Below are 11,374 nucleotides of genomic sequence, written 5' to 3'. Positions count from 1 at the left end.
TATTGTTCACAATGGCTTAGCTGTATTAAGTGTCCCAGTAAGTCACTGACTGTGTGCAGTGAGGCTGACTCACCTTAATTAAATCCAGGCGTGTTAATGTTACTAATTACAAATGAGCATTTCCTGTGGCGTCGCATCACGAGCTCGAGCATTATTTCTTTCTCACAGGGAATATTGGTTACACTAATGCTCCACTGCTCCTCTGCAGGAACGCTCAGTGTATGTAAATGATGGCAAATAATTTTCACAGCTGTTTCTCCCCTTGTGTCCTCATTAACCGAGAGGTTGACGACTTATTAGGAATGCGCACAAGGTCGTATAGGATGAAACTCTGGGCCCTGCACCTTGTTCTGTACTCTGGTCCTCATAAACAAAGTGTGAAAGAGTTGAACTAATACTTATTATCACAAGTTGTTTAAGGTGGTGTGAGAAGTTCAACTTTCCTAATAGATTTTTATTTAACCTTTATTTAACCAGATAAAATACCTCTTTCACAAGGGTGACCATATTTATAATATCAATGTTTGTTATTCTAAACTATAAAACAACAGTATCTCTTTAGGAAAAAGCAAATATCAGAGTAAAATTGTGATAATTCAAAAATATATATAAATCTTTTTATACTTTCCCGTCCTGTCAATCATCTTGTAATGTTTAAATTACCTCATAACCAGTGGTGAATTTATAATTTTTGAGGTATTTGCACTTTGAGTGTTTTGAGTTTTAGATTAAAATCTACTGTACATTTTATTCTTTCTTTCTTTATTTCAGAAACAGAAATATTCAAGCAGTGGCGTGCACAGACTTTTTGAAGGGCAGGGGCGAAAAGAAAAAAAAGGGCACATATAGCGCGTCCTCGCCACTGAAGAGGGCACTTTAACACGTGTTTTGGCTCCTAGAGGGCACTTTAGCACACGTTTCGCTGCCAAGACGGCACTTTAACGCGCGTTTTGGCTCCCAGCACTGGCACTTTAGGGGGGGGGCGACTGACACTTTCAGCTGTGTTGTTCATTCCATGAATGCACAATCCTTACAAGTTGTACCTCGTTGTAAAGGTGACTGATCCAGCTTTCCAACAATATAAAATACAACACCAATTGGTATTATTAAAGGGGAGAAATGATTAACTGAAATAATGTTTCCAAAGTTGTTGTTTTTTGGGAGGAATTTGTCATTTACACGCCAGTGCAGTTACCCAGCCTCGCCACTAGATGGTGCTGCACGTCATTGTGTTTATATCAGTCTCAGAGCAACGACATGAGCGACATCTAGAGGTCGATCAGTGCTACTGCATCGCACCAGCATGAAACCACACCACACATGTAGCTGTACAATAATGTTGCAACGAAAGAGTTAAAGTCCAAAATCCTATTACGGCCTCTGTGCTGCAGTTGTACTTTACTACTTGGATTTAGAGCGGTCACGTGGTCGGAGGACAGCGCCTGCCTGCACGCTGGACTTCACGGGCAGAGGATCAGAGCTGCACGGCCGCATCTCCGAGCTGAACACCGCCATGGACTTCATGACAGATCGTGATGTGCAAAAGGTGAGCGACACACGTTCACGTAGCTGTAGAAAACAGCAGCGTCCCACACTTCCGGGTTTTCACTGTTACCTGCAAATCGTGGATCTATTACTGTACACATCCATGCTGCAAATGCTCTGTGAAATATTATGGATCGTGCATCGAGGCAACTAAAATTACAAGACTCTATTTACTCTGTATGATGTGTATTTATCGTCATGTCACATTGCTGCAGCGTTTTTCTTCTCAGACAGTTCATAGGGAAGCCCCTTGTGCTTGTTTCAGTCTCATTACATAACATGCAGAACAGGCAGCTCACAGACACTAGACATCTGCCTACACACGTCTCGTTTGGAGTTGAGAAACTCTAGTGCACTGGTTGAATATTGCAGATCTATTTCTCAAGTATGAACTTCTGTGACATTGTTGTGGCAGGTGAAATAAAGGTGGTGAATTGAATGAAGCGTCAGAGGGCGAGACATTATCTCCAAATCTTACAGAAATCCTGATTTACCAGACTCTCTGGCTATCTTAACTCCTAAAAAAAAGGAAAAGAAAAAAAGAGGGGGTGGGGTGTTCAAAAAGTGCTAAATAATTAAATAGCCTAATCTAACTCAGTCGCTAAGTGCTTCACGGCATTAAAACAAATAAATTATGTAAGTGATCGAGTTGAAGAAAAAGTTATAGAAGGCTTGCAACCAATGATCAACTTAATCGTGGATTAATTATATTTTTTGTCAATTTTTTTTATTTTAAATATCAATAAAATATTTTTACAAGTCCAGTCCAAAGTTCTTCTTCATATGTCTTGTTTTGACTGACTAGCAGCTCAGTTCATAAATCAATAATAGGCCTAATGAAACTTATGAACACAAAGATCCCTCTGGTTTCTATGTGAAATATCACAGATTTCTTAATTAATGTCTTGACAGCAAGTCAAGAATGACAATTTTGATAATCAATAGATAAAGCCAAGAAAACTGAGGGTCTCTCAGAAAAGTATTCTGAATGATACAGCCAGACTTCCTATAGATAGAGCATGGAAATTAATTTCAGCCTTATTCATGAAAACATCACGAGACTCTTTCAGTGCAGTTCAGATGTGAAAGTACTGAGTGTGTGAATGTTGCACAACTGAGCCTTGACTTGAAAAACAATTGTGCAGAAAAAAACAGATGTGAGTTCTCTCTGAGTGCCCTGAACTGACCCCTTCACTTGACTTCCCTCTTGACAGTACATGGAGGACGGTTACGTGGTTCTGGACGGGCTGCTGACCCATGAGGAGTGTGACGAACTGAGACAGAGGATGACGGAGATCGTGGAGGACATGGACGTCCCGGAGCACTGCCGCACCACCTTCTCCACCTATCACGATGAGCAGCTGGAAACACAGGTAAGTCGTCCACTCTAACGAACAGCACCGCACGAGATAAGAAGACTGATAAAACCACTAGTGTCCACTGGTTTTTATTCAGCAATGTTTCTTTCACATGCCTGCCGCTGCCACATTGCACTTAAAGATGCAGGTAAGGATACAGTTCATGTTCTGTAGATGCACAGAGTCTCATGTTGTCTGTAGTGTGTGGATGCTGTGAGGTTGAACATAGTAAATAATTGTCTTCTAAAGTGATACGTCAACATTTTTTTTCGTGTCTTGCCTCACTCTCGAGTCCATGACCAGCAGATAGACACCATCCTTTCGACTGTGCGTGCCGTAACAAGGGAGATAGAGCCCATATCGCCCGTAATTAGCTTAGCTCAAACGCTGGAAGTCCATAGGTAGTGTTAGCCTGCCTCCTACCTGAGCTGAAATCAGCAGTCAGAAGCTGATTTTTAGCTCTAAACTCTGTAAATATATCACTTATCGACATTTCAAACATTTTTAGGCAAGAAAGTAGCCGTTTAGATCAGCAGTGTGTCGTTAATTTGTCTAACCAGCTGTTTACAATTTTGTTTGGATGAATTGGGCGCTGCTTCAAGTTAGCCGTTGTGGCCAACGCACTTCCGGTTACTTTCACAAAATAAAACACCCGTTGCCCTTTACATACAGAAAATCATGACGGTAGAATTTGTGCTTTTACTTTGAAATAGGAAGCTAACCTACCCTCGATGTAGCTAGCTTGAACCAAAATAAACCGTCTTTGCTTGAACCCTCCGTTTTGACCGATCTCGTCCCGTTACCGGCATTTGACTGCTCAAGATGCCTTACCGGAGAGTTTTGTCAGCTCTGAGACGAAGATCGGCCCGCCGGTTTAGAGTTGCTGAAGAGTTTCTCTGATGACTTAAGGTGGAGGCAGGCTAACACTACCTATGCACTTCCAGCATTTGAGCTAAGCTAATTATGGGCGATACGGGCTCTATCTCCCTCGTGAGGCAAGACACGAAAAAAAAAATGTTGGCGTATCCCTTTAAAGCTTTGGTCAACGCCTTTTAGAAAAAACACAAACCACCAAAACAGGCAGTGATGATCCATCTGGCCAGGTCATTGCCAAGTCTTCTTATTCGATGACTGTCTTCACTCCCAATAACAGCAACAAGAGCAAAACACATCTGTTCCATTAGAAATGTCTTGTTTATCTCATAGTAGCTACATGAGCTCCCCACTGATTTACCATCATCCATCATAGGAGTTCATGCTCTGAGGCTAATAGAAAACCCTTATGTCAACAGTCTGGTCAGTGTCAGTGTGAGTTTGTCCTCTGTAATGTAATCATTCTCTGGCTGGCGGATCAGGTGACCGATGTGAACTTTTTGACCTGCAGGGAAGTGCTGACTACTTCATCACCAGCGGAGATAAGATCCGCTTTTTCTTTGAGAAAGGGGTTTTTGACGACAAAGGTGAGCTCCAATAAAACTCTCAAGTTTAAAATGTAAATGCATCATACAGTAAAAAGCCAAATGGAGATGAGTAAAGCTTTTCTCGGCTTGCAGGGGAATTCAGTGTACCAAAGCAACGCTCGCTGAATAAAGTCGGTCATGGTGAGGTTTATAATTAAATTCTCCTTGCAGTGTTTACATGGGGCTTTTTTTTAAACAAAGAGTCTAGCTAATCCCAGTTTTCTTCATTTAGCACTACATGCCTATGAACCGTTGTACAAAAAGGCCACACATTCACCCAAAATCCAGGTGAGTGAGCTGCTGAACTCTTATCAGAGGTGTATCAATAATCAGCCAGGCCTTGTATACATTTATGCTTCCTATCTGCAGTGACTGACTGATTATATGTTAATGCACACTTGCTTTCCATTTAGAAAAATATATATTGAAATCACCTAAAACAACTCATATTCTGCAGCATTCCTACAACCACTCTGTGTCAAATGTGTTTTTTCCAGGGCATAGCTAAGAAGCTGGGTCTTGCAAACCCTGTGATACTGCAAAGCATGTACATTTTTAAGGTAAAGTTTTATATACAGTATCTACCAATATATATACAAACTGTCTTAAAGTCTTAGATTGTGGTACTTAAGAATGAGATATCATTGTGCATTTTGCTTTTTTCTAGCAACCGGGAATCGGAGGAGAGGGTAAGAAATGATGACTCATTACTCATTGTGTTTACAATCTCATACATTATTATAGATGTATTACCTTACCTAACAAAGTTTGAACCTTTTTAATGATTTATCCACATACAATATACAGTAGAGGCCTATTTCAACCTATGATGAGCTCATGCAAAATCACTCTCTGGATAAATGTCCTCATATTGTGAGAATGTATCAGATTCTTGTCTGTTGCTCAGTGACGCCGCATCAAGACGCCACGTTTCTGTACACTGAGCCGCTGGGCCGAGTGGTGGGGCTGTGGATCGCTCTGGAAGACGCCACTGTCAACAACGGCTGCCTGTGGTTCATCCCAGGGTCACAAAACAGTAAGCGCTCCTTAAAACAATCCTGCAACCACTCTGTGCTTCCCCATTTTATACGTGCGTTTCTTAATATTTTATACATCATGTCCCCCTAACCCTCTCTCAGGTGGCATTTCTCGGCGCATGGTGCGAACTCCAAAGGGAACACATCCCCTGACAGACTTCACCGGACGAGATCCGACCTATGATGATGACAAGTTTATTGCAGCACCAGTTAAAAAAGGTACTTTACCTGTTTCTTTAAATACTATATGTACTGTATGTAAGGACATGACAGGTGAGTTTATATTACAATGCGTCCTATGATCTGAACAGCTGGTATTAGAGAGAAAATGCAAACTGTGGTAAAGCAGCTAAGTAATAAGAGCTGGACCAGATTTAAAGGAATTAAAGGGATAGTTCAACATTTTGGCAAACTGGCCCATTGATGTAATAATAACATAACGTTACGAGACTGAGTTGTTTTCCAGGCAAATGTAGAGACGGCTTGCGGAAAAACTGCCCCGACGGGAAGGCATATCAGCGGTTTTGCATGAATTTACCTCGAAAACAACTCCGTCTCGTGACATTCCGTTATTATCTCATAGCGTGGTGAATGTTGCAGGTCACAACTTGTCCACCAGAGCGTTTTGGAGTTGTTGGATTGTGTATTTGATGAGTTTGATGTGGGAAACCAAGAAATCCCATTAGCCTCCGTAGCGTAGCTCGGAGCAGCTCGCGGCTCTGCTCCGCCGTTCTAAAAACAGCTTGCACTGACAATTAAAGGTAACGAACCTACTCCTAAAACTATAGGGATTATGGCAATGGGTCAATTTGCCAAATTGTTGAACTATCCCTGTAAGTTTAAAAACAACTTTTTGCTGTTTCCAGCTCCTCTGATTTTTTTTAAAGCTGAATATGTTTGACTAACTGAACTAAGTTGGTGTTCAGGTAGTGTTGTCCTGATCCACGGGGAGGTGGTGCATCGCAGCGCTGAAAACACCTCTGACGACTCTCGCCACGTCTACACCTTCCACATGATGGAGACCCAGGACACTAAGTGGAGCCCGGAGAACTGGTGAGTGGATTAGGTGTAGTGTTTTACCGTTTCCTGCTGTAGGCTGTCACCAGAAATATTTGTAAACTTAAAAACAAGTGAGGAAAACGTTCTTTAAGCCACTTCTCATGCTTCCATCTCTTTGGTTCTTTTAAGGTTGCAGCCCACCGAGGAGCTCCCCTTCCCACCTCTCTACACTAAATGAAGGATATCTGTGACACATTAACAGCAGAACAACCTCTCTTTTACTAAAGCACCCTTATATGTGAACTTTTTTAACCACAGCAGGCGAGCCAACATTTTCTTATGGCTTTTTTTAAAATCTTATGTGACATTATCTGTTCACTGAGCCACATGTAGACTAACCCCAGGAGTGACTAACTCATTTTTGCTGAGTGTGTCAATGTTTTAAAATGAAATAAAATAAAATTGGTCTAAATAAACTTTTTCTTTTTTTAATTTTTGGAACAACTTTCCATGGAAACTTACAGCGGATATTTAGATCTATTTTTATTCAGGGTCCTCATCAAGATTATCACCAACCAGCTTTCCCTTGCTCAGAGTGATTTTGTTTGAAATAAAATAGCAGATTCTTATTTTTACAGACCAACCATAAGCATTTCTGTTCCAGTATGTTGATTTTAAGATGCAACTTAAATAAATAAATAAAAAATAATAAAAAGAAACTTCTATATATGAATGAGTCCAGACCTTCAAAACCTTTTTAAAATCAAACTGAGAAAGCAAAGGGTTGATGTTGATGTTGATGTCGAAGGTCGATGAACAAATGGACTGAAAGAACTGGAGGCATTATCATTTTTATCTTTCTCCACGGATGCACTCAAACATGCAATATTACATTTTGAAAAATGTAAGGATGATGGCAAATAAACAACATACATAGTCGGATCATGCTAATAAACTGTCATCACAAAATAAAAAAACAAAAAAACACCAAAGAACTTTTTTACAGATGAACATGAACCAAAGTTAAACACGTTGTTTCAGGTGATCCTCATCTCAGAGTGTGAATGAGATCAAACCTGACGACATCTGAGGATATTTCTATAAAGCAAACATCACATAATCATTTGGATTAATTGATGCTAAAAAAGTTGCTAAAAAGGAGGCGGCCCCGTGTTCATCAGTTTGGCCCGAAGCGTTATTTATCTACAGAGTCCAAAAATATGCAGTGTTATGTATGAAGGCTCAGTATCACAAGGAAATGTACGTTTACCTCTAAGGGGGTCCCATCAAACCACAGAAAGATTAAGCAAAGTAAAATTACCAGACAAAAATAAAACTGTAGTATACCTGTGTACATGTTACAGTACTGGATTTCACATTAGTGTCATGCAGGAGCATAGTGAGATTTCTGCCATATCGAAGTATAAACCAGCCCTTGGACGGAAGAGTTGAGAGGGGCTGCCATGCTTTCATCTACAGCATCTACAGTAGTAGGTAATGTGTGATAGAAAATATACTTCTTAAGGCAAATATTTTCAGCAGTTAAGTCCTCGTATTGCCATCAGGGAGGCAAAATAATGTTCTAATGATGGAAAAAAAGGTAGATTAAGAAAAAGATATATCAATAAGCTAACTTTAAATAATGTTCTTCAAAGGCAATACAAAGGCATGTATCCTTCTGCAAGAAAGAGACGAGATAGGAACACCTTCTCTTTGATGATTAAAATGTGCCTTTTTAGCAGCATCTGGCATGTCCACTGTTTAATACATGTTCAAGGGACATTTTTACCAATTTATTAAGCTGAATCTTGTCTTGCATAATTCAGGGGGGGTTGAGTATACCTCGGGCCGCTGACGCACAGCTCCAAGATTATTTATCAAACTCTTCCCGACTTGTTCAGAAATGATCGACTCGACGTTTTCCTCAAAGCAACTGATATTGTAATGACTTGTAGTAATCTGAAGGCAGCAGACTCTAAAGTCATGCTAACGCTGTGTCTGCCGCCAAATACAGTTAAGGACTAGTGCCGCATTGGTTTGCTTAAATAACGATTACCCAGCTTTTCACCCTTTCTTTCTTTCTTTCTTGTGCTAGAAGAAGAGAAACGACTCCCGTTGTTGAGTCCACTGATGTCGAAAGGGACTTATTACTCATATTGTCACATATCTTGTATTTCTTGTACATTTTTTTCGCCCCAAAAAAATTCAACATTCTTGCTTCCCCCCAGAAAGGGTTGAGGACTGGGGGGAGGGAGTCGTTTGTGTGTGTGTGTGTGAGTGTGGTTGGGCCATCTGTCCATTCAAAGCATCAGCAGGATGAAGAGGTAGAGTGGGAGGAAGAGGTTGTCTATTTGGGAGGTGTAGGCCTCCAACATGGCCACCAGGGTGATGGAGCCAACGATCCACGAGTAAGTGGAGTTCAGATTGATGCTCCCGTCGAAGATGAGGAACATGGCCACCGCGATGATCTGGGCGAACACGGACGTGGCGGTCCCCTCCATGGTTTTCTTGGTGCCGGGCCAGCGGATCTCCCCCATGGTGCTGCCGAACACGGACGCAACAGTGTCTCCGACCCCGACGGCGAGCACGCCCGCGTAAGGCACCAGGCCGCCCGCGCCGGGAAGTATCCCTTTGGGGGCGCAGGGTCCCGGGAACAGCCATATGGGCAGCGACATTCCCAGCAGCAGGTAGACGTGGGTCAGGATGAGCGGCCCCGAGTCCCGTTCGTCCAGGAACAGGGTGAGCAGCTGGCGGAGCAGCTGACCCAGCGGCCGGATCCGGAAGTACCGCACGTACTCCAGGAACAGGAAAACCGCCAAGCAGCCCACGGACGCCACGTGGAGCAGCTGCCTGTCGTAGATCAGCCCCGGGACGTACGTGGCCACGACGATGAGGTGGAAGTACTTCCTGACCACGGTCGAGGCCTGGTGCTTCTTGGAGCCCGACTGGCGCTGGTAGTTCTGGTGCAGCACGACGCAAGTGGCCACCACGGCCAGGAACACCCAGTAGCCCAGCAGGCAAAGTCTTCTGTCGTTCAACGTGAGGAAATCCAGCAGCCACATGATTGGATGGCGCCCGATGAACAGGGAGAGCCACGGCATGAGGATCCCCAGGCCCAGAACGGCCGTCATCATGTGGAAGAAGAGCGACGACACCCACGTCTCCGACTCCATGAAGCAGAAAAGCAGGGCGAAGAAGACGCCCAGCAACAGCGAGCCCACCACCACCACCGGCAGGAAGTAGTTCACCGGATCGCCTTTGACCTCCGCCAGGTTCAGGGAGCGCTTGATGAGCTGGTTGACGATGAAACTGATCCCACCCACGATGAGCAGCGCCTCGCCGGGCGTGAAGCAGCGCGGCAGCAGGTAGAGCACGATCAGGCTGAGATAGACGAAGATCAGCAGCACCTCCAAGACCTCGATGACCTCGGACACCGTCAGCGTCTGTTTGGTCGTGTAGAGGATGGCGCTGCCGGACATGCCGGCGATCACGCAGGTGTTGGTGGGCACGGGCCTCGTGATGCCGAGCGCGATGAGAGACAGGAACAGAGCCAGCATCATGCCCGTTATGGTGACCACCATGGAGAAGCGCTCGAAGTAGACGTTCCCCGAGGCGGAGCACTTCTCCTTCAGCGCCAGGCCGAGCAGGGGCATCACCATGGAGGCCGGGACGATGCCGCTGTTCGCCGAGGGACGAAACTGGAACACGGCGCCGCCCGACCTGAGCAGACGGTCCCACTTGTGCTGCACGTAGAAAGCCTGGATGACGAGGGCGATGCTGCACCACGAGTGCTGGTTCCACACGGCCATGTGGACGCACAGCACCACGGCCAGGACGACGGTGGACTCCACGTGCACCGGGTTGATCTGCATGGCTGCAGGTGGAGAAGGAGGAGAAGGAGGAGGAGAAGGAGAAAGAGGAGAAGGAAGAGGAGGAGGGCTGATGTGAACAGATGGTCAGCAACAATGAAGGCCTTCTTCTGTCAGTTCCTCTCTGTGGCACACTTCATCGTTTGGCAGGGACTTCTTCACTCACTGAGGATGTCTGGGACAGAGATGAGAAACAAATCCAGTTAGTCAGTCAGTCAGCAAAAAAAAACAACAGAATAATTAAATTATTTATAGACTTTTTTTTTTTAATGGAGCAATTCCCAAATGTCTAAATTACAGAATCCAGTTGTGAGAGTGGATGTGATGTACTTTATTTATAAGTCCATGAGTCAGCTTGGTCCATCCCAGCTGTGAACCTTGCTCATGCTTTTATTATCTGCTTTTTTTCTGTGGTGAACTGTGTACACAGTGAACAGTCACCCAGTCAGTGTGAAATCCACACACACATACCATCATCTGACCACACCAAGAAGGAAGGAGACTCCAGGAGAAATGCATGCTCTTTCAACATCAGCTGCAGCCTTTTGTTCCCTGTGGGGGGTTGAAAGGGTTTTTGCACTGACTTTTTTCTTTTTTTTTTTTTTTTGTCCGCTGGGCTGAAATCAGCTGCGTTAACACCTGGGCCGCCACATCTCACGATCCCGGTAATAAAAGGAGAAAGGAACAGTTCTCCGGTCTTTTTTTCTTTACATACAGTGCAGCAGGGCCGCACTAAAGTGAGAATCGCGTCCCTGTGCAAAAAAAAAAAACCCAAACCAAACCAAGGAGGATGCTGCTGCAGCCTCCTCGGACAGCAGCATCAAGCTAACGACAACACACACACACATACAGCTGAGTGTGCCGACTGAGCTTCAACGCCTCCGAGCACTGAATGTAAAAATAATAAAATACCCAGCCGACAAAGATGATAAAAACGAAGACACAAGTACTTACCACATAAGAGCGGTGTTATCTGGGCGAAAGTGTACCGCGATATGACAGATTTCTCCCCTTGTCAGCTGTCGCTCCTCTCTCACACCCAGTAGGACGGGGCCATATTTGACAGCCGGGTCACGTGGTATGAAAGTGAAAAAAAAGAAAAACGT

The 11,374-nt window shown here is 44.0% G+C and overlaps 2 protein-coding genes across 2 annotated transcripts; one reads left to right on the top strand and one right to left on the bottom strand.

The window, feature by feature from the left end:
• Window positions 1-1,469: 1,469 nt before the first annotated feature.
• phyhd1 (phytanoyl-CoA dioxygenase domain containing 1) lies at window positions 1,470-7,382 on the top strand. Its single transcript, XM_085792995.1, has 11 exons — window positions 1,470-1,546; window positions 2,760-2,918; window positions 4,288-4,363; window positions 4,457-4,504; window positions 4,596-4,651; window positions 4,861-4,923; window positions 5,031-5,052; window positions 5,271-5,399; window positions 5,503-5,619; window positions 6,327-6,453; window positions 6,589-7,382. Exons 1-11 carry the CDS (start codon window positions 1,514-1,516, stop codon window positions 6,635-6,637), a joined length of 879 nt encoding a protein of 292 aa, XP_085649121.1. The 5' UTR covers window positions 1,470-1,513; the 3' UTR covers window positions 6,638-7,382.
• Window positions 7,383-8,679: 1,297 nt separating this feature from the next.
• Window positions 8,680-11,350, bottom strand: dolk (dolichol kinase). The gene is made up of 2 exons (XM_085792994.1): window positions 11,223-11,350; window positions 8,680-10,443 (listed from the first exon to the last, which is right to left on the bottom strand). The coding sequence occupies exon 2, from the start codon at window positions 10,269-10,271 to the stop codon at window positions 8,700-8,702; it is 1,572 nt and encodes a 523-aa protein (XP_085649120.1). The 5' UTR covers window positions 10,272-10,443; window positions 11,223-11,350; the 3' UTR covers window positions 8,680-8,699.
• Between the last annotated feature and the right edge of the window lie 24 nt (window positions 11,351-11,374).

Source organism: Trachurus japonicus, chromosome 12 (genome assembly GCF_045865225.1).
Source record: "Trachurus japonicus isolate A0001 chromosome 12, Traja_1.0".
In the NCBI taxonomy this organism is placed as follows: domain Eukaryota; kingdom Metazoa; phylum Chordata; class Actinopteri; order Carangiformes; family Carangidae; genus Trachurus; species Trachurus japonicus.
Note: the sequence above shows the minus strand (reverse complement) of the source record. Positions and strands in the feature narration are given on the sequence as shown.

Excerpts from the sequence above, each read along its gene's own strand:
- phyhd1 (XM_085792995.1), top strand. The coding sequence starts at position 1,514 with ATGGACTTCATGACAGATCGTGATGTGCAAAAG. Across the intron at positions 2,919-4,287 it reads ATGAGCAGCTGGAAACACAG|GGAAGTGCTGACTACTTCAT; the intron begins GTAAGTCGTCCA and ends TTTGACCTGCAG. Across the intron at positions 4,364-4,456 it reads AGGGGTTTTTGACGACAAAG|GGGAATTCAGTGTACCAAAG; the intron begins GTGAGCTCCAAT and ends CTCGGCTTGCAG.
- dolk (XM_085792994.1), bottom strand. The coding sequence starts at position 10,271 with ATGCAGATCAACCCGGTGCACGTGGAGTCCACCGTCGTCCTGGCCGTG.